Source organism: Saimiri boliviensis, chromosome X (genome assembly GCF_048565385.1).
Source record: "Saimiri boliviensis isolate mSaiBol1 chromosome X, mSaiBol1.pri, whole genome shotgun sequence".
In the NCBI taxonomy this organism is placed as follows: Eukaryota; Metazoa; Chordata; class Mammalia; order Primates; family Cebidae; genus Saimiri; species Saimiri boliviensis.
The window spans coordinates 15,442,664-15,461,905 of NC_133470.1; the positions used below are offsets into that span (position 1 = coordinate 15,442,664).

General features: G+C 45.6%; 1 protein-coding gene across 1 annotated transcript in view; it reads right to left on the reverse strand.

Annotated features, from left to right (window-relative positions):
- Positions 1-6,229: 6,229 nt before the first annotated feature.
- The window catches only part of RS1 (retinoschisin 1), a 29,484-nt gene continuing 16,471 nt past the window's right edge, over positions 6,230-19,242 (reverse strand). Inside the window, exons 5-7 of the mRNA XM_074392130.1 lie at positions 13,870-14,011; positions 10,817-11,012; positions 6,230-8,191 (exon numbers count right to left, since the gene is read on the reverse strand). Coding sequence (XP_074248231.1) covers positions 8,039-8,191; positions 10,817-11,012; positions 13,870-14,011 — 491 coding nt within the window. The 3' untranslated portion in view covers positions 6,230-8,038. The remainder of the gene's footprint in view (positions 8,192-10,816; positions 11,013-13,869; positions 14,012-19,242) is intronic.

Below are 19,242 nucleotides of genomic sequence, written 5' to 3' on the forward strand. Positions count from 1 at the left end.
TGACCTGCCTTGCATTTTCATTCATCCACTGTTTACTCCCAAATTTAAGGGAAGTTTGTCTCATTTTGCCAGAAAAAAATTGTAATAGTTGGCATGCTGGATTTGTAGGACCAGGAAAACTGCAGCCGTGAAACTAGTTTCACTTCCAAGGCCCTTCATTTCCCACAAGGTTAAGCTCTCGAAACCCCATTTGTTCCTTGAGTCCTATTTTGATCCTCCTTTGGAATCTGAAAATCGGTCTCCATGTTGTATGCAGATTAGAAGTTGCCTTGTTCGTTATTCTTCCAACACAGAGTATCAGGGAGAAAGAGGCCTTATCTGTTCCTCCATCCCCTCTGTTTTGACAGACTGCTAAGAATTCCTCAGGACTTCCTTTGGTTGGGGATTTTACTTTCCCAAAAGTCTGATCTGATTTCTTTCAGGTGTAGACAGCTTGTCCTAGTCCTCTGCTTCAGGTCTAATCAGAAGAAACCCAGGAATAGAAAAGGTAGATGCCTTGACTTTTGTCCCTGTTGTGGGGACTAAAGTGTTTATTGCCAGAATTGTCAAAAGCTCCAGTTTGAACTCTAGAGTTTCACAGAAAAACAAAACAAAAAGATGTTTATCCTCCCGGAGAATGTGTAAGTTCTCCAGCACGGCTTAGGTTTTCCAAAATGGAAAGCAAAGCTTGCAGGGAACCTGTTTTCTCTAGAGATACACAATTGATTCTGGCCCTCAGTCTGTTTCCCTCCCCTTGTTTACTCTTTGGTCACCGATGGAGTCAGGCTAGAGGGGTAATACGGTGATTAAAAGAAGTAAATTCTCACTGTAAACTTTGATTGATTAACAAAAACAAACCAAACAAAATCATTGCCCCAAATTTCTATCTCCAAGAATTGCTTTGTGCCATTTTGAATTCAGGTAGTTATTCTGTATATACTTAGCTAACTATTCAGAGCTTCTTCAGTCTCTTGTAAGCTTGAAGGTGATATCTCGGAAGACACAGGGCAGGGTGACATTGAGACCCTGTTCATTTTTAAAAATAGGGATAAGCCACAATGTTGTGACATCTAGTATGTGGTAGATGAAGATTCATTGGAAATTCTTAATTGCACAGACTTTATAATCCATTATATAAAGTGTAATTCCATACTTTTTACTGTGGCAAGGGTGTGATGTGATTGTTAATCTTTTTAATTTTTGAATCCAAAATGAATTTAAAGTGTTGAATACTTAAATCCTCACAAGTGAATTATGAACCATTTGTAAGGTGTTTCTATAACTCTTTGTATCATGTGTTGGTACATCTTATCAAATTTTTTCTGGCATGTAATTCCATTCTAAACTTATGTAAAATTTCTATTGTTGCTGTAAATATTACACAAATATCTACTCCGTGATAACCTTCATTATCAGCATGAAATGGTTAATTTTTACTGAGCACAATGTATTTTTGAATGGATCTTCCCAAATGTCTTTAATAAAATGCAGATTTTGCACTGATTGATGTGACTGCCAGGCCGTCCCAATCTTGAGCACTGTGGTCCTTCGCGTTTAACTGCGAACAGCTCCATTTTAGTTCCTTCTTGGGAAGAAAGAATGCATTCGAATTCAAATGAGGGATGATGAGCCTTTGAGGTTGTAATCAGTTTAAGAGACAGAAATTAATGTAAAACAAGGCAAATCCTGTAACTCAATGATGTTGATCTTTGTTTTCCTATTTATAAAGCTTTTTTCCCCTTATGGCATTTTGAAAACTTTGGTTTCCTTTATACTTGAGTGTTATCACCTTTGCACGTCGCTAGATACTCATGTGGTAGTTTGAGGAGGATGGGAAGAGAGGCCGATCTTGTGCTAGGTGCTATGGAGAAAGCAAAGATGGACAGCGTGATAAGGGTTTTTTCATTCTAGAGGAGAGGTGGGCAAGCTTTTTCTTTAAAAGGCCAAATGATGAATACTGGGGGCTCTGTGGCCCATCAGGTTCCTGTCACCACTACTCAACTCTGCCTTTGTAGTGCAGAAGCTGCATGGATGATATGTAAATCAGCGAGTGTGGCTGTGGTCCCATAAAACTTTACGTATAGACATAGGCCATAGTTTACTAACTCCTGTGTTAGGCCCTCAGTTTCATCATTTAGGGTAAGACCAACCAAGTACACATTCAATCAGGAGAGAAAGAACTTAAATTTTATGCTAACATATATAAAATATTCTCCAATTTTCTTTGTCTTTCTAAACAAAGGGTAGAAGCTAAAAGTCAGTGCTTTCCGTTCTTAAAAGTACTGTGTCAATCAGTTCTTCACTGTGTCTCCTTAAGTGACATGGAAACTTATGGCCTATGCTTTAAACTATACACTTAACAAGACTGAATCAAAGTGTTTGGTGCTTATACTTTTTAATGTTCATAGCACTTACTATGGCCAGGCACAATGCCCAAGTGTTTTGCTTTTATTATTATTATTTTTCACAACAACCCAGTGAAACAGGTACTATTATTATCCCCTTTTTGTAAATGAGGAAACAGATTTCCATACTTGACGTTAACTTGCCCAAGGTCACCAAGTTTGGAAGTGGCAAGTCCAGGATTTGAAACCGAATATGTTCATTCTAAAGCCCATATACCCTTAAAAGTCACTGCATCTCCATGTGTGGAAACTGACGTGGAGCATAACGGTGGTCATGGTCAGTATTGTTTCTCTTTAGTAATTCAGGTTTATTCAAGTAACTCCACATTTCAGATTTCAAAAACAGTTTCCAACACAGAGTATATTAAGAACTTTGGCCGGGCGCAGTGGCTCACGCCTGTAATCCCAGCACTTTGGGAGGCCGAGGCGGGTGGATCACAAGGTCAAGAGATTGAGACCATCCTGGTCAACATGGTGAAACCCTGTCTCTACTAAAAATACAAAAATTAGCTGGGCATGGTGGCACATGCCTGTAGTCCCAGCTGCTTGGGAGGCTGAGGCAGGAGAATTGCTTGAACCCAGGAGGCAGAGGTTGCAGTGAGCCAAGACTGCACCATTGCCTGGGTGACAAGAGCGAAACTACGTCTCAAAAAAAAAAAAAAAAGAACTTTGCCTAAGGTTTACTCTAGGTGCAGAAATAAAGACAACTTAGTCAATTGAAGGAAAGGGTAACAGAAATGGCTATCTACACTGATGGAATAAGTGTACTAATTAGAGCAGGCTAAGTCCCCACAATGTATAACATATTCTTTTCTAAAAGCTCACAACAATTTATGTGCCAGCTTTCATCCCCTTTCCTTACAGATGGTAATTGATGTGATTTGAGAATAGAACATTTCATTGAAAGAAGTCACTGGAGGTCATCTGGGGATGTGGTTTAGAAAGCCCAGGATCAGGCCAGGTGCGGTGGCTCATGCCTGTAATCCTAGCACTGTGGTAGGCTGAGGTGGGCAGATTACCTGAAGTCAGAAGTTTGAGACCAGCCTGGCCAACATGGAGAAACCCTGTCTGTACTAAAAATACAAAAATTACCTGGGTATGGTGGCACATACCTGTAATCCTAGCTACTCAGGAGGCTAAGGCAGGAGAGTCACTTGAACCCAAAAGGCAGAGGTTGCAGTGAGTCGAGATCACACCACTACACTCCAGCCTGGGTGACAGAGCAAGATGCCATCTCAAAAATCAATAAATAAAAAATTTTTTTAAAAGCCCAGGATATCTTGAGTCAGGTTGCTGGGTGGAGTCCTGGCTCCATTTCCTACATCTCATGTGACTCAGTTTCCTTATCTTTAAATGGAGGTAATCACAGTACCTACCTCAGTGTTGTTGTGAAGATTTAATGAGATAATAACCTGCAGCAGAGCACTTGATAGAGTCTCAAGAAATATGAGCTATTATAACATGACTGCTATTATAAAGCATTATTGGTATTATTTCTGCCCCAATTGGCAGTTTCAGGAAATTGAGAAGGAATATCACTGAATCTTGAATGCCAGTTAAACAGAGCTTACTAGGTGGCCACAAAACCCTTTAGATGCACGTATCCTATTTGCTCTTCATATCAGCCCTGTAAGGTTGGGCTTAAGAATGACCCGGCATGGAACTACTCTTGGGACCACAGGGGAAGTGACAGCCCTTGTAAGCTTTTGTCAGTAGGCCTTTGCAACCAAGCCCCAAGTGGACAGAAAGGCAGGCTTCTGAGAGCATCCATTTTGAGGGTCACTTAGGGGTGCAATCTTCTGGGCTCTGAGAATGGATTCATAGCAGTGCCTCTATCTGGAAATACCTTTGCTTTGTCCAAGTAACCTCCTCCCACACTGAGTACCCAAATCAGCTCAGATTTTTTTTCTTAATATCGGCAACACTTAATGCTACTTCTTTGTTCATAACATTTCATTTAGTTATTTAAAAATCTGCAAATGTTGTGTATATTTTACCGCAATTTAAAAAAAATCTCCTCCAGTGTAGACCGCGCTCCAGCATTTATAAAAATAAAAGCAAACCTGTTAAAATAAGAGTGAGTTTTTCCTATGTTACGTGTAATTTTTAATTTGAAAGTTTCCCCCACAAAAGAAATGACACTGAAGCATAGTTGGTGTGTTTGACAGTAAGATTCTGTTAGGCTTCAGATTTTCCTCATTAAGTTTTAGTTTTTATACATTCTGTCATGAATTGAATAAGTAAATAATATGCTGTTGTAAGCAAATTACCTGCAGATAAATGTCTTATGAATCGTACATCTTATTGTTTATTAAATTCTGAAGTATTGAGTGGTTTCCAATGTGAAATCCCAGCTGGCTTCTTTGCAATGATGAACAAGTTAGTTGTAATTCATATGGAAATTCAAGAAACCCAGAATAGCCAAAACAATCCTGAAGACCGAAGTTGGAGGACTCACATGCCCCAATTTCAATACTGCAAAGCTACAGTAATGAATAAAGTGAGGTAATAGAATTTGGAGTCCAGAAATAAACCCTCTCACAATTACGGTCAATTGGTTTTTGACAAGGGTGCCAAGATCATTCAGTGGGGGAAAGAATAGTCTTTTCAGCAAATGGTGGTGGGACAACTGGATATCCACATGCAAAAGAATGAGGTCGGACTCCTATTTCACACCGTATACAAAAATTAACTCAAAATGGACCAAAGATCTAAATGTAAGAAGTAGAACTATAAAACTCGTAGAAGAAAACATAGGGTTAAATCTTCATGACCTTGAATTTGGCAGTGGTTTCTCAGATATGACACCAAAAGCACAAGCAAAGAGACGAACAAATTGGACTTCATCAAATGTTTAAAAATTTGTGCCTCAGAGGACTCTATCAAGAGAATTTTTTAAAAATCCACAGAATGGGAGAAAATATTTCCAAGTCATATCCAAAAAGGGAATTATACCTAGAATATACAAAGAATTCTTAAACTCAGTAAGTTGTAAGCCGATTTAAAATGAGCAGAGGATCTGAATAGACGTTTCTCCAAAGATGTGCAAATGGCCAGTAACCACATGAAAAGATGCTCAACATCATTAGTCACTAGGGAAATGCTAATCAAAACCACAGTGAGATGCAACTTCACATATACTAGGATTGGTATAATCAAAGATGGACAGTAACAAGTGTTGCTGAGGATGTAGAGAAAGTAGAAGCCTCATACATTGCTGGTGGAAATGTAAAATAATGCAGCCACTTGGGATGATAGTTTCTCCAGAGATTAAACAAGAGTGACCGTGTGTTCCAGCAATTTTACTCCTAGGTGTATACCCAAGATAAATGAAAACACACATCAACACAAAAACTTAGACACAAATGTTCATAGCAGCATTGTTCATAATAGCTAAAGAGTGGAAACCCAAATATCCATCAATGGATGAATGGATAAATAACAATGTGGTCTTCATATAATACTAAATGATGTTCAGCAATAAGGAGTGACATAATGATACACATGTTACAACGTGGATGAACTTTAAGACACTGTGCTAAGTGAAAGAAGCCAGTCACGAAATCCCACATACTATATGATTTCATTTATGGAAAACGTCCAGAATGGGCCAATCTATAGAGACAGCAGATTTGTGGTTACAGAGGGCTTGGGGTGGCCGATGGGTTGGGGAGTGATGGCTGATGGGTGCAGGATTTCTCTTTGGGGTGATAAATTTTCTAATTGATCTAGTGATAATGGTTGCACAACTCTGAATATACCAAAAGTCTTCAAATTGTACACTTTAAATGGATACAAATTGTATGTGAACTTAAATTTCAATAAAGCCATTACAAAAGTTTCCAACATGAACCATTATTTGGAGAACATTTTTCCCTGCCTCAGTTTCCTCCTTTCCTTTTCCCCTGAACTGCACTCTCTTGACTCCTATGTTTGATGTGCCGGTTATGGAAGTCCTTAACTCTTAGGATACTGCCATGTTGTCTGACAGTCCATGTCGTGGCCAAAGTTAATTTACCTTTCCAAATAAGCGTCTCTGTTCAGGCATTTCTGTCCAAAATAGATTTTTTCCTGTGTCCTAAGGCCAGGGATAAGATTTTCCCCCGACACCCTGTGTGATATATTTATATTTGAGAGAAGATTGGGCAAGGAAAAGCGTTTTCCGACGTTCAAGCATACAGCATGGGGACTAGAATGATGCTGGATTGCATATGAAATAATTGAGCCCCTAAAACATCAAGGAGGATATCTGGGGCTTTTAGAAGGCTACCTGTTCACAGGGAAGGTGAATGTATTGTCCAGGACTGTGTTAGCGCGAGTGTAGTCACTTGCCTTGGCATTTGAAAACGAAAAGTAACTCGGAAATGAGCTGCTGGCAAAAGCTACCCTGTGTCTAGGGCCAGGACAAGTCTTTGGAGCAGCCTCATTCTCTCATTCCACCACCTCCTCTCCGTGTACCTCTCCTGCCCTTCCCCGGTGTTTAGCAACCTCTCCCAGGGAGGGACCTGGAAACTCAGGCTGGGCTCTAAGTGGCCAATGAGGCCTCTCAATCTAAGGCGCCGCCTCCAGGAAGCGAAGGTGAGGTCCACTGCTTCCCAGAGAGCTTTTCAGGAGCGGGCGCAGTTTGCCTGTTGCAAGGCAGAAGGTAGAGGGTGAGCAGCTTTCAGGGAAAAAGCCACGTGGTCCTTTTTATGATGTGAGTCCTTCCCACTTCCTCCTAAGCCTGTAGCGATCTAATGGGCCTCTGAGTACCCAGTGGTAGCTCCTGGGCCGGCCGTTCTCAAAATATGTTTAGTTTGCTGGGAAATGGTAGCCCTAGGTAAAGGGCAATTGTGCTGTGTTAATGGTCATTTGGGGTCCCTACATATACTTAGATGTGCAGGCTGTGCTTTGTGATCACCTAAATGGGGACCACAGACACGGGGAATTTGCAGGAATGGATTGCAGAATGGAGCTGTGTGTATAGGGAGCTCTGGACCCTCCCTGATCCCTGGGTTGGTCGGGGGTGGAAGCCCAGACCACCTTGAAGGTAAGAACTGCGAGCAGAGGGACCTCCCCTACCTTGAGCTTTTGGTCATTTGTAATGTACAGCCTCTCAGGGCACTGGGACCCTCACCCACCACACTTATCCCTGCCACCCAGTCACCCTGGAGACCCTCAGCTGCCTCCCCAGGGCTGTGAAGTCCTCTTTGGTGATGATTTAGTAGAACCTTAACTAGGAAGACCTGCTCCCTTCCGCATCTGAAGCCAGGCTTTAGGAAACTGTTTTAGTCTTGAATGTGGTAAAGCAAAGGACTTTTTAAATTATCGGGGCTGCTTTTATTCTCCTGAGACTGCACCTTTCATAGTGTCACTGAGACAAAGAAATGAGCAGCAAATTACCCCTGCTACTTAGGCTTCTGTAAGAAAATTGGTTTCGGGGACGTTTTCTTTGTTCTGACTTTCTCTGGCCCTGAGTGGGGAACAAGTTCATTTTTATTTCATTGAAATCAGAAAACTATATCTTAAAAAAAAAGCAACATTATCTACCCCGTACTGCAGTTAAAATTCCTTTGTGAAATACAGCTCTGTCCACCCTGGTGGTGTGTCAGGGGTCTCCTATGGGCCCGCTGTGTGCCTATCACCCCCAGGAAGGCGCCGAGCCTAAGTGAACATCAGGCACACTTGCTGACACACTCCAGCAGCTCCATCCGGATGGCAATGCGGACATGCCAGCCCAGTGGGATGAGACGGATGAAGCGGGAGATGATGGGGGGCCGCAGCAGGTTCTGAACTGTGGAGGTGCGGTCCGAGTTGCCATAGAAGACCTAGAGAGATGGAGGAAATCCTGTCACCATCACATCAGAAGAGGGAAAAGGAAGAAGGATTCCCTTCTGGAGCTAGCCCCAGCTTTTAACTGTGGAAGGATTAGAAAGTGGTTAAAGCACACAGAGTTTGCAGGTGTTCCCTAAAATCCGACCTTGAGTGATTGTCATCACACCTCCATGCTCAGGACATCTGGAACTGCACCATCCCATAGGGTGGCCACTAGCCAATATGTCTGTCTACATTTAAATTCATTAAAATTAGATAAAAATTCAGTTCTGGCCAGGTGTGGTGGCTCACACCTATAATCCCAGAACTCTGGGAGGCTGAGGCAGGTGGATCATCTGAGGTCAGAAGTTCAAGACAGCCTGACCAAAATGGAGAAACCCCATCTCTACTAAAAATACAAAATTAGCTGGGCATGGTGGCACATGCCTGTAATCCCAGCTACTCAGGAGGCTGAGGCAGGAGACTCACTTGAACCTGGGAGGTGGAGGTTGCAGTGAGCCAAGATTGCACCACTGCACTCCAGCCTGGGCAATAAGAGCAGGACTCCATCTCGAAAAAAAAAAAAAAAAATCAGTACCTTAGTCATATTATTTCAAGTGGCCAATAGCTACACGTGACCAGTGGCCACCATATTGGACAGTACAGATGTGAACATTTCCATCATCACAGAAACTTCTATTGGAGGGTGCTGTTAGAAAATGCCTCTTGACTCATCGCTTTTGAGTTTTTGTCCTTTGCATTTTGACATTTTGAAAAGGTCCACATCACACTTACATGTTCTAAAGGTATCCAAATTAGGGCTCAAGTGAAAACCCATGCTTGGCTTGGGATTTGTAAGCCAAAGCTTAAATGTGTGTTCCTACTTTGATACAAGTGATGAACCTTTTCAACTTGGAAAATGTTTTTTAGAAAAGACATAAAATCTTGGCTGGGTGTATGGTTCATGCCTGTAATCCCAGCACTTTGGGAGGCAGAGGCGCGTGGATCACTTGAGATCAGGAGTTCAAGACCAGCCTGGCCAACACACCACGTATAAATGGACAATTCTCTACCTACATCAATAACCCCATCTCTACTAAAAATACAAAAAAAAAAAAAAATCAGCCAGGCATGGTGGCAGGTACCTGTAATCCCAGCTACGCTGGAGGCTGAGGCAGGAGAATTGCTTGAACCTGGGAGGCGGAGGTTGCAGTGAGCTGAGAGCGCCACTGCACTCCAGCCTAGGCGACAGAGTGAGACTCCATCTCAAAAAGAAAAAAAAGATATAAAAACTCAAAGGAAGATTCTGGAAAGGGGAGGGTGGTGCCAGAGTAGAGAGAAAGGGAGTTTGCTTAGTGTTTTGAAAGATGTAGCATAACAACATGCTGTGGATGTTGGACGCTGTTTCCAAAGAAATCATTCTTTGCCCTCTTACCAAAGTCAGGGTGCTCTGCCTGATGCCACTAGAACATTTCATTTCCTTCTGGGATCATCTCCTGAAAATATCTGGCTGTTGCATTTGGCCCCATCCATCCACAAAAAGGGAAGAGCCTTGTCTGCTATGTTCTTGCCTTTCTTCACAGTGGCACCGCACCGTTCCACACCACCCTCTCTATTGCAATTTGTGCTTGAGCCTATTCAAGTCAGGAGCCAGGTGAAGAGATAGGAAGGTGGAACAGGCCCCACCAGATTGCACGAGTGCAGGAGTGAAGTGCTTCTTTGCAAAGAACCTTCAAGACCTTCAGAAGCACAGGGCTTGAAAAAATTCTGTCTTTTGGAGAAGCCAGCTAGTAAGAATAAAAATGAAATGAAACATCCAAGTATCAAGATGGTTTTTCCTATTGTGTTCAAACTCCTTGAAACAACCCATGAATGTCTTGCTGTACAAACTGTCATTAGAGACTTACAAAGCCTTCTGAATCTCAGCTGTACATGTATGCTTAACCTGATTAAATGTCGAAATTAGCCTGGGGATCTCCTACTCGTAGACAAAAGGATGTTTAACATTTCCAAAGAGCTAGTGAGTTTTTAATTCATTTTTATTCATAGCAAATCTATATATATATAGTCAGAAGCCTACTGTGTTTAGTCTATGGTGAAGACGACTTTGGTCTCAATCCACAAAGATTAATAGGATATGGAGTTGCCCAAAGGTTCAAGTTCCTCTGTGTGTGTGCTGGTGAAGTGTTTTAACCATTTAGCCAATGGCTACTTGCTAGGTTCTCAAAAGGCTCCCCTCTGTCAGTTTCAAACAATAGGAGAGGCCACATCTATATAAATGGACGATTGCCTACCCACATCAGTAACATCAGACCACACCTGTGAAGCAACGTGCGTTCAATGATCCAGTGAGTTGAAATAGCCTAAATGGTCAGTCTTAAGAATTCAGGCAACTGTCTACTGATATGGAAACTCAGACACAATTTTTTTTGCACCTAAGAGTGGCACTCATTTGCAAACTGCTGGACACCAAGGCAAGACAAGAAAAGAGGGCACAACACATTGTGGGGGAAAGCGCAGATGACCCACCGTGCTGCAGAGTCAGTGCTCTGACAGAGGACAGCTACAGGAGCGCAGGGACAGGAGGAGAAGCCTCAGAGGCTGTGAGCTGAAGGTGGTTTGGGATAAGCCCAACTTACCCGGTTGTTTCCAGTCTGGTCCTTATAGTAAATCCAGTTCAGGTGCTCATCGGTCCTGTACTGCACGCTGTACTTGGTCATCCACTCATCGATGTCACAGCGACCCTGGGTGAGGATCCCTGAAATCACCTTGATCTCCTTCAGATCTATCTGTAACCACTGGCTGCTGTCCTGGAACTTGGAGAGCCAGGCGCACCTGCCGAGAACATACCGAGTCATCAGGAGCCTTCCCCTGTGCATGTCTGCAAAAAGCCCACAGGTGCTGGCTTTCAAAGGGATGTCAGCACCCGAAGAGCCCCCAGTCAAGCTCGGGCAGTCTGGGCTGCAGTCTGAGTCTTGTCTTCTAGGAGTGTCCAGCCTCTGTTACACTTAACTTGCATCTCATTCTCCCTCTCCCTGCACCTCCACTTCCTGAGAAGAAATTGCCAGATTCGACTAATTTGTCAAAGAAATGCCTTGGAGTAGCTGAAATTGCCTTTGGGCACAGTCGAACATGTCTGTCCACAAAGCATGCAGGTGCATGGCTGTTACACCCCCAGCCCCTGCCCTCTGCATTAGTCTCCCCAGGTGATTGTTGCTGTGCATTTCACTCTCTTCACACCTATTTGTGTTTCCCTCGGATGGTGACATCCCTGGCATTCAGGAAGTGTCTGCCTCCTGCAGAGCACTGACCCATGTGGATCTGGAAGGGCTTTGACAAGCCTCAAGCCATATAACCGTTGAAGCAACTAATCTTTTTTTTTTTTTTTTTTTTTTGAGACGGAGTTTCGCTCTTGTTGCCCAGGCTGGAGTGCAATGGCGCGATCTTGCCTCACTGCAACCTCCGCCTCCAGGTTCAAGTGATTCTCCTGCCTTAGCCTTCCAAGTAGCTGGAATCACAGGCGTACACCACCACGCCCGGCTAATTTTGTGGTTTTGGTAGAGACAGGGTTTTACCATGTTGCCCAGGTTGGCCTCGAACTCCCAACCTCAGGTGATCCGCCCTGCCTCAGCCTCCCAAAGTGCTAGAATTAAAGGCGTGAGCCACCACGCCCAGCCAACTAATTTGTTTTTTTAGCTACATTCCTCATAAATTGTGGAAACCTATCGTAGTTCCCCCAGCCGCCTCCTTTTTTCCTTTCAGTGTGTATTTTAATTAGCTTCATATGACTTAGCCCTGGGCTGCCTTCTCTTCTTTTTCCAGATTTACTTCTTGGGTGGCTCCTGACTTTTTACTTCCATCCCAGACCTTTTCTAAATTCCAAATCCAGAGAGTTCCGTTGCCAGCTAGAGGACTTCCGTATGCCTCTCAGCATCTCAGATGAAACATGTCCCAATGTGAGCCCCTAAGTGCCCCCGCCCCACCCCACTTCAGACCCCACATCTCTGAGTATCCATCCTCCCGTGCATCCATGCCAGCCACCTGAGAACCGTCTTGGGCCCCCTCCTCTCCATACCTCCAGCGCCCAATCCATCTATCGGCCCCATCTCCAAGTCTCAACTTCCTCTATTTCTGTGGGTCTCTACCACCACCATTCTAGCCCATGTCCCCCTCCTTTCTTGCCACACCTCACTTAACTAGTCTCCCTGGATCACTCAGGCCCCACAGAAACCAGAGAACTTTTCTTCAAACACAAATGTGCTTGTGATACTCTTTGACTTAAAATCTTTTTCTGGCAGTCTGCTAATTATCACCCGATATTTCCTTCCCATCTTCATTTGGTAATAGAACCCCTGGGTTTCATCTGGGCAAATGGCCACCTGGCTAAGATGACATTTCCCAGTCTCCCTTGCAACTAACCAAACTCTGGTCAATGGGCTGTGGCCAGAAGTGGCCAATAGAATATGTTTGTGTTCTTAAAGGCAAATCATGTGCACTCTGCTGCTCTTTTGTTTCTCCCCACTAACTAGAATGTGGATGTGATGGTAGAAGACAGAGCCACTATTTTGGACCCCAAGATAGATGTTTCATGTCAAGGATGACAGAATAACAAAGTAGAGCCTGGGCCCCTCATGCCATCAAGCTGCCATAACAACCCTAGGCTGCTGAATGAAACATTTTTTTTTTTCTTTCTGAGACAGAGAGTCTTGCTCTGTCGCCCAGGCTGGCATGCAGTGGCCTGTGATCTCGGCTCACTGCAATCTCCACCTCCCAGGTTCAAGTGATTCTCCTGCCTCAGCCTCCCAAATAGCTGGTATTATAGTCACCTGCCACCACACCTGGCTGAGTTTTGTATTTTTAGTAGAGATGGTGTTTCACCATGTTGGCCAGGCCAGTCTTGAATTCCTGACCTCAGGTAATCCACCTGCCTCGGCCTCCCAAAGTGCTGGGATTACAGGCGTGAGCCATCACACCCAGCTGATGAATGAAACTTTTAAGTGAGCAAGAAACACACTTCTACATTAAGTCACTGTATTTTGGTGCTCTTTGTTACAGCAGCATAAACCTGTATGCTAACTAATTTGCACTCAGGGTCCTTCCATTATCTCCGCAGTAAGGACCACAGTCACTAACGTGGCTTCTAAGGTCCTGCAGCATCTGACCTCTGCCTGCCTCTCCACCTTGCCTCAGCTGTGCTCCAGCCTTGCTGCCCTCTTTATGTTCCCCATCCACACCCTGGAGGTATCGTCCCAACTCAGGGCTTTTGCACCTGCTGTACCTACCCCACACCTCTTCCCCTCCCTCACCTGGCCAACTTCAAGTTGTAGATCAAATATGTTTTCCTTAGAAAGCCTTTGCTGGCTGCATGAATGAGGTCTTTCTTCCTTCATCTCCCCCGCAGCACTCATAAGTACATTCTGTCATTAAAGAGGCCTTTTTTTTTTTTGAGACAGGGTCTCCCTGTGTTGCCCAGGCTGGAGTGCAGTGCGGCTCACTGCAACTTCCACTTCCCAGGTTCAAGCAATTCTCCTGCCTCAGCCTCCTGAGTAGCTGGGATTACAGGCACATGCCACCACACCGGCCAATTTTTTGTATTTGTAGTAGAGACAGGGTTTCACCATGTTGGCCAGGATGGTAGAGAGGTGCAGGTTTTTTTAAAGCACATGAAAAAAATACCCTGGGCCCTGCTTACCCAAAGCCTTGACTGTTAAGCCGGGCCTTGTTTGCAGTCCACGAGGAATACCAGCCCACATACTGCTCTGGGTTAGAGCAGGTGATCTGGTCCGGTGTGACCTCCCCCGACTCGAAACCCAGGGGCTTGTGATATGGGCATTCTGGGAAAGGAAAAAGAATGCATATTCAAACACATATCTCAATACTCAACAAGCACCAGGTGACTGAAATAACAAAACTAACCCATCTGCTTTGCATTTCGGAGCTGGAAAAGGCTTTACCTGTCTCTCTGGTTCACAATGAGTAGGGCTGGGTCTTAAACGGTTCACTACTCAGGCGAGAAAGGAATGAAGGATGAAGTAAAGGAATTGCCATAGAGACTCACAGCCTTTGTAAAAGCAGAGGGAAGGGGCTCTATGGCAACCTCACAAGGGGTGTGTGGAATTTTGAGAAATGCCTCACCTCCTCCGCCAACTTAGAGATCTGTGCACAGCGAAACACCATATTTAAATGCTATACATCTTTCTTTCCTTCATTAACACAGATTTAGCCGTCCCCTCATTGTCTTTGGGCAGCAGATGATGCCAATTATAGGGACAAAACCACAGTGAGAGGAGAGGCAAGACGGGCGATTACATATTGAGATATTGAGAGTAACTTCCTACTTGTAAATTGCAGTTTTCTCACCAGTCTAATGAAAAAAAAAATGGGTGAAATGTGCTCGGGGAACTGTTGAATGAGAAACAGCTGAAAGGAACTGCTTTTTCCCAGGGGTAGTAGCCAAAGGTGCTTCTTCTGTGTTAATTCTCTCTCCCTTTCTCTCGTCTGTATGTCCCCTCACATTAAACACAGTGTCCAGTTACCTGGTCAGAGGCTGCCAGTTTTCAACCCATTCATTCTCCCCTTCTTCTTCTTCTTCTTCTCTTTTATTTTTTATTTTTATTTTTTTGAGACAGGGTCTCACCCTGTCACCTAGGCTGGAGTGCAGTATTGCGATATCATCCCATTGCAACCTCTGCCTCCTGGGTTCAAGTGACCCTCCCACCTCAGCCTCCCAAGTAGCTGGGACCACAGGTGCATGCACCACACCAGGCTAATTTTTGTATTTTTTGTAGAGATGGGGTTTTGCCATGTTGCCCAGGCTAGTTTCGAACTCCTGGATTCAAGGGATCTGCCCGCCTCCGCCTCCCAAGGCACTGGGGATTACAGGTGTGAGCCACTGCACCTGGCCTCCCCTTCCTTTTGACTAAAGAGCTCCCCTTTCATTGGGAGCAGCAATGTAGCCAGCTGAATAAAGAGCCTTTCCCAGCTTCCTTTGCATTTAGAAGTGCCCACGTGACATCACTTCTGACCAGTGAGATACAAAGTCTGCCTGCTGGGATTTCTGTTCAGGTTTTGCTTGCCCCTTCTTTCTTCCTGTCACCTAGACTACATCTGATGGCTGGTGTGACAGTAGCCATCTTGCACCATGGGGGTAAGGCTAAGAGAACTGCAGAGGCCGAGCATGGTGGCTCATGTCTATAATCCCAGTGCTTTGGGAGGATCGCTTGAGCCAGGAGTTCAAGAGCAGCCTGAGGCAACATAGGGAGATCCCATCTCGTGACACACACCTGTAGTCCCAGCTACTGGGGAGACTGAGGCAGGAGGGAGGATTGCTTGAGCCCAGGAGTCTGTGGCTGCAGTGAGCCATGATCATGCCTGATCATGCCACTGCATTCCAGCCTGGGTGGCAGTCCCTATCTAAAAAAAAAAAACAAAAAAAAGAACTGTAGAGACCTTAGCCTTGATAACCTTGTAACTCCCTACCCCTAATATTTTTTACCATGTAAGTTAAAACAAAACTCCTAAATCAATAAGCCAGTATTTAGGGGGTCTTGTACTTATAACCAAACCCAGTTCCTAACTGAATTTTTACAGAAAACAAATGGCAAATGTATTTTCCTTTTTTGTTAGAGACAGCATCTCCCTGTTACACGGGCCGGAGTGCAGTGGCACGGTCATAGCTCTCTGCCACTCTAACTCCTGGGCTCAAGCGATCCTCCCACCTCCTTCTCCTAGCTTTCTTTTTTTTCTTCTCCTAGATTTCTGATGATGAATGATAAACTAGAAATAAGGCAAATCATAGTATTTTCTTCATCTGTAAATTTGAGTTCAGGTTGAAGGGCCGAACATATTTACTGAGGCATCATTACCTGTAAAATGAGGGCTGAAGTCTCTCTGGAGAATTTTTCAAAAGTCAGTAAACTTGAATGAAACATGCTTGCAGAGACAGCTATGCCCTGTCCCCAGAGGCTAAAAACAGGCCAGCTTGAGACCTCTGGCCAGGGAGGCTTAACTTCCTTTCTACCCAAATGCACCAAAGGAAGAGGCCTGATCCCACTAGCATCTGCAGCTCTGTGGGACTGAGGGTGAGGACACAGAATTTGTAGTTTATCAAGTACTCAAGACTTTGGGAGTCTGTTTCGATCATGTCAATTTCCGGGAGAGCAAAGAGGAGTGCTTTGTGGGCCATTCAATCCTGCCTTGCGTGGCCAGGGAATCATCAGAGGAGCTTATTAAAAATGCAGTTTCCAGGACTCCACCCCAGAGCAACTGAATTTTTAACACTTTTGGTAGTGCACTTTGAAAGCCTTGGCCTGCCAGGGAAGGTGTTTTGTGGGCTGGCAGATCCCGAGGACTGAGTGCCTGTGGACTCGAGGGCTCCTCCACCGCCTCGCCGCCCCTCCAGCCAGGAGGACAAGCCCAAGCGATCAGGAGCGGGGCACAAGGCCAGGTGGCAGAGTTTTTTCATAGGCAAAATTCTAACTTTGGTTGTCTCTGAAGCCCCTCCACTTTGAGCATTTGATGACTGAACCTCCTTTTTTTTTTTTTTTTTTTTTTGTTCAGGGTCACCAGCTCTGAGGGAGGAGGCAGAGGGGAAGGGGAAAACACAGCGCCACCTCTCCCAGTCACCTTATTCTTGGCACTTTGCTCTTCTTTGTGTGTTTTCCCTTCACATCTCTTTTGTCATTTCTTCCCAAATAGCCTTTTTAAGGTTTCAGAGTGGGCTGTAGGCCTGCAGAGGTACCTGGTCAGAGCCAATGGCCTTAGTGGCTTGGGAGGGCCTGTCCAGGCAGAGAGAATGTGTGGTTCACTCTGTGATCCAAAGACCTGTGTGTCCAGACATGGATGCTGTACTTACTCCCCAGGGAAGGTGATGATCTCACTGTCACCTTGGCTTCAGCTGGTGTCTGGGGGCTGATGCCTGACTCCCTGGCCCCAAGCTTCATTCCACTGCCCTCTGAATTTTTTCCAGAAATATATGTCCCCTGTGGTAAACCAAAGAAGTTTCACACTCCGTATGTTCCAAACCGAGCCCTTCATCACTCAACCTCCAGTCCTGCTCCCTATCCAGAGCTTGAGGTCCGAGGCACTTCCATGCACCTGACAACCCGGGTCCGCGGCACTGCTGATTTCAGATCCCTAACCCAGCAATCCGGTAAGCAGAGACTCTAGGTGGTGGGGCTCAGCCTGGGCTGCACCTTGGCATTGCTGGAGAAGCTGTAGAGATGCTGGTGTTCTGGCCACACCATCGGGATTCTGATATCATTGGCCTGGGCGTGGGGCGAAGCTGCAGGGTTGTAATGGGCAGTCATGATCAAGCAGGCCTGCGTCCAGCCAGTGACACCTGGGGTAGGGGCCCACCCTCTCAGCATGAGCACAGGCCAGGTGCTTAACCTCTCTGGGTATCGGTCTCCTCATCTGTGAAATGGGGCATGACAGTAAGTAGTACCTGTCTTCATAAAATCACTGTAAGATTAAGTGAAACTATTTGGAGATTGCAGAGTTCATAGAGCACAGTGTCTGGCCGAAAAGCAGCAGGTACATGACATTGGTGCAGGTGAATTCATGAGACTACCTTGAGATCTTGAATTTTGCATGTTTTTCTGGCAAAGACTTAATCAGGAGGAAATCCAATGGCCCTCTATCCTACTCTGTTCTGTTGCCATTTATTCTCCCCCGCCCCACGCCTCCCCCAACACACCCTCCAGAGAATGAGGCCAGCTTCATGTGACTAAATGGTTTCAGCTCTCCTTGCCCCAGGCAGGAACAAGTGTATGTGTGTGTGTGTGTGTGTGTGTGTGAAGGATATGAGAGAGAAACCCGGTCGACAGCATCCCTCAGGCTTATGGACCTGGAAGATCTAGGCCCCACCAGGAATTAGTGCATTGTCCAAGAGAAGGAGGTCACCTCCCCAGCTGAAGTCGCAGGGGTGTGGCGAGGGCCTGAGAGTGCAGCGGGGAGGGACCTGATTCCCCTGAGGGGCTGGACCAGGGTGGGTCTGGGAGCCCTGAGTGCCCTCAGAAAACTCGGAAAGATCCCTCGGACTGAGCTTGGCGTTCACTTTCCAGTGAGGCTGTGGCCAGGCCACCCTCACAAGCTCCTGGGGGGTTCGAGGGTCTAAAGGGGGAGAAAAAAACCTTCAAAAATTCTGTCCAAAGACTCCTCATGGGCCATTACAAGGGGAACTACAGCTGGATTTCTTCTAACATGGAAAAACAGAAAATGTGCCATTTCCCCCACTCTGTGTGCCCTGAAGAAGAGCGCGCTCCAGTTCTTTACTGTGATTTTTCCTGACTCCTTTTTCCCCTTTCCTCCTCCTTCAGGGGGCCTGGTTGAGCTCTTTTCAGGTCTGCATGTGGCCTGCAGGCCTTCCCTGAGGCTGTCCCCTCCCATCCCCACCCCTTCGCCTGGTCCTCCACACCTCAGCCTTCAGATCTCTGCCTGCCCTGAGCTGGGTAAGAGGCCCCAGATGGTTCCTCCCCAGCACCCTCCACACCTGTCACATACCCCTCCTCCTCCTCGAAGTTCATTGTCATCTCCCTTTGCCTACCTCCCTCCCCATTCTCCCCGCAAGCAGAGCAGAATGCCTGCAGGTGCTGGGCACTCTCTAGGTATTGACTAGATGGGTGGATGGACGATGAATGAACAAACACCATTGCCCCGTTTCAGGTGGCCCACTGGGGACAAGCAGAGGAAGTGACAGAAACAGGCAGCAGAGGGAAGAAGTAGATGTTGACTGTGACCTCTGGCCTAGTCAACATAAATTGAGTAGATGTTAGAAGGCAACATAAATAGTGTTGTGAAAGAATTAAGGGGATCCTAAGCCGGGAGCGGTGGCTCACTCCTGTAATCCCAGCACTTGGGAGGCCGAGGCGGGAGGATCACCTGAGGTCAGGAGTTCGAGACCAGCCTGGACAACATGGTGAAACCCCGTCTCTTCTAAAAATACAAAAATTAGCTGGGTGTGGTGGTGGACACCTGTAATCTCAGCTACCCGGGAGGCTGAGGCAGGAGAGTCACTTGAACCTTGGAGGCGGAGGTTGCAGTGAGCCAAGATCACAGCACTGTA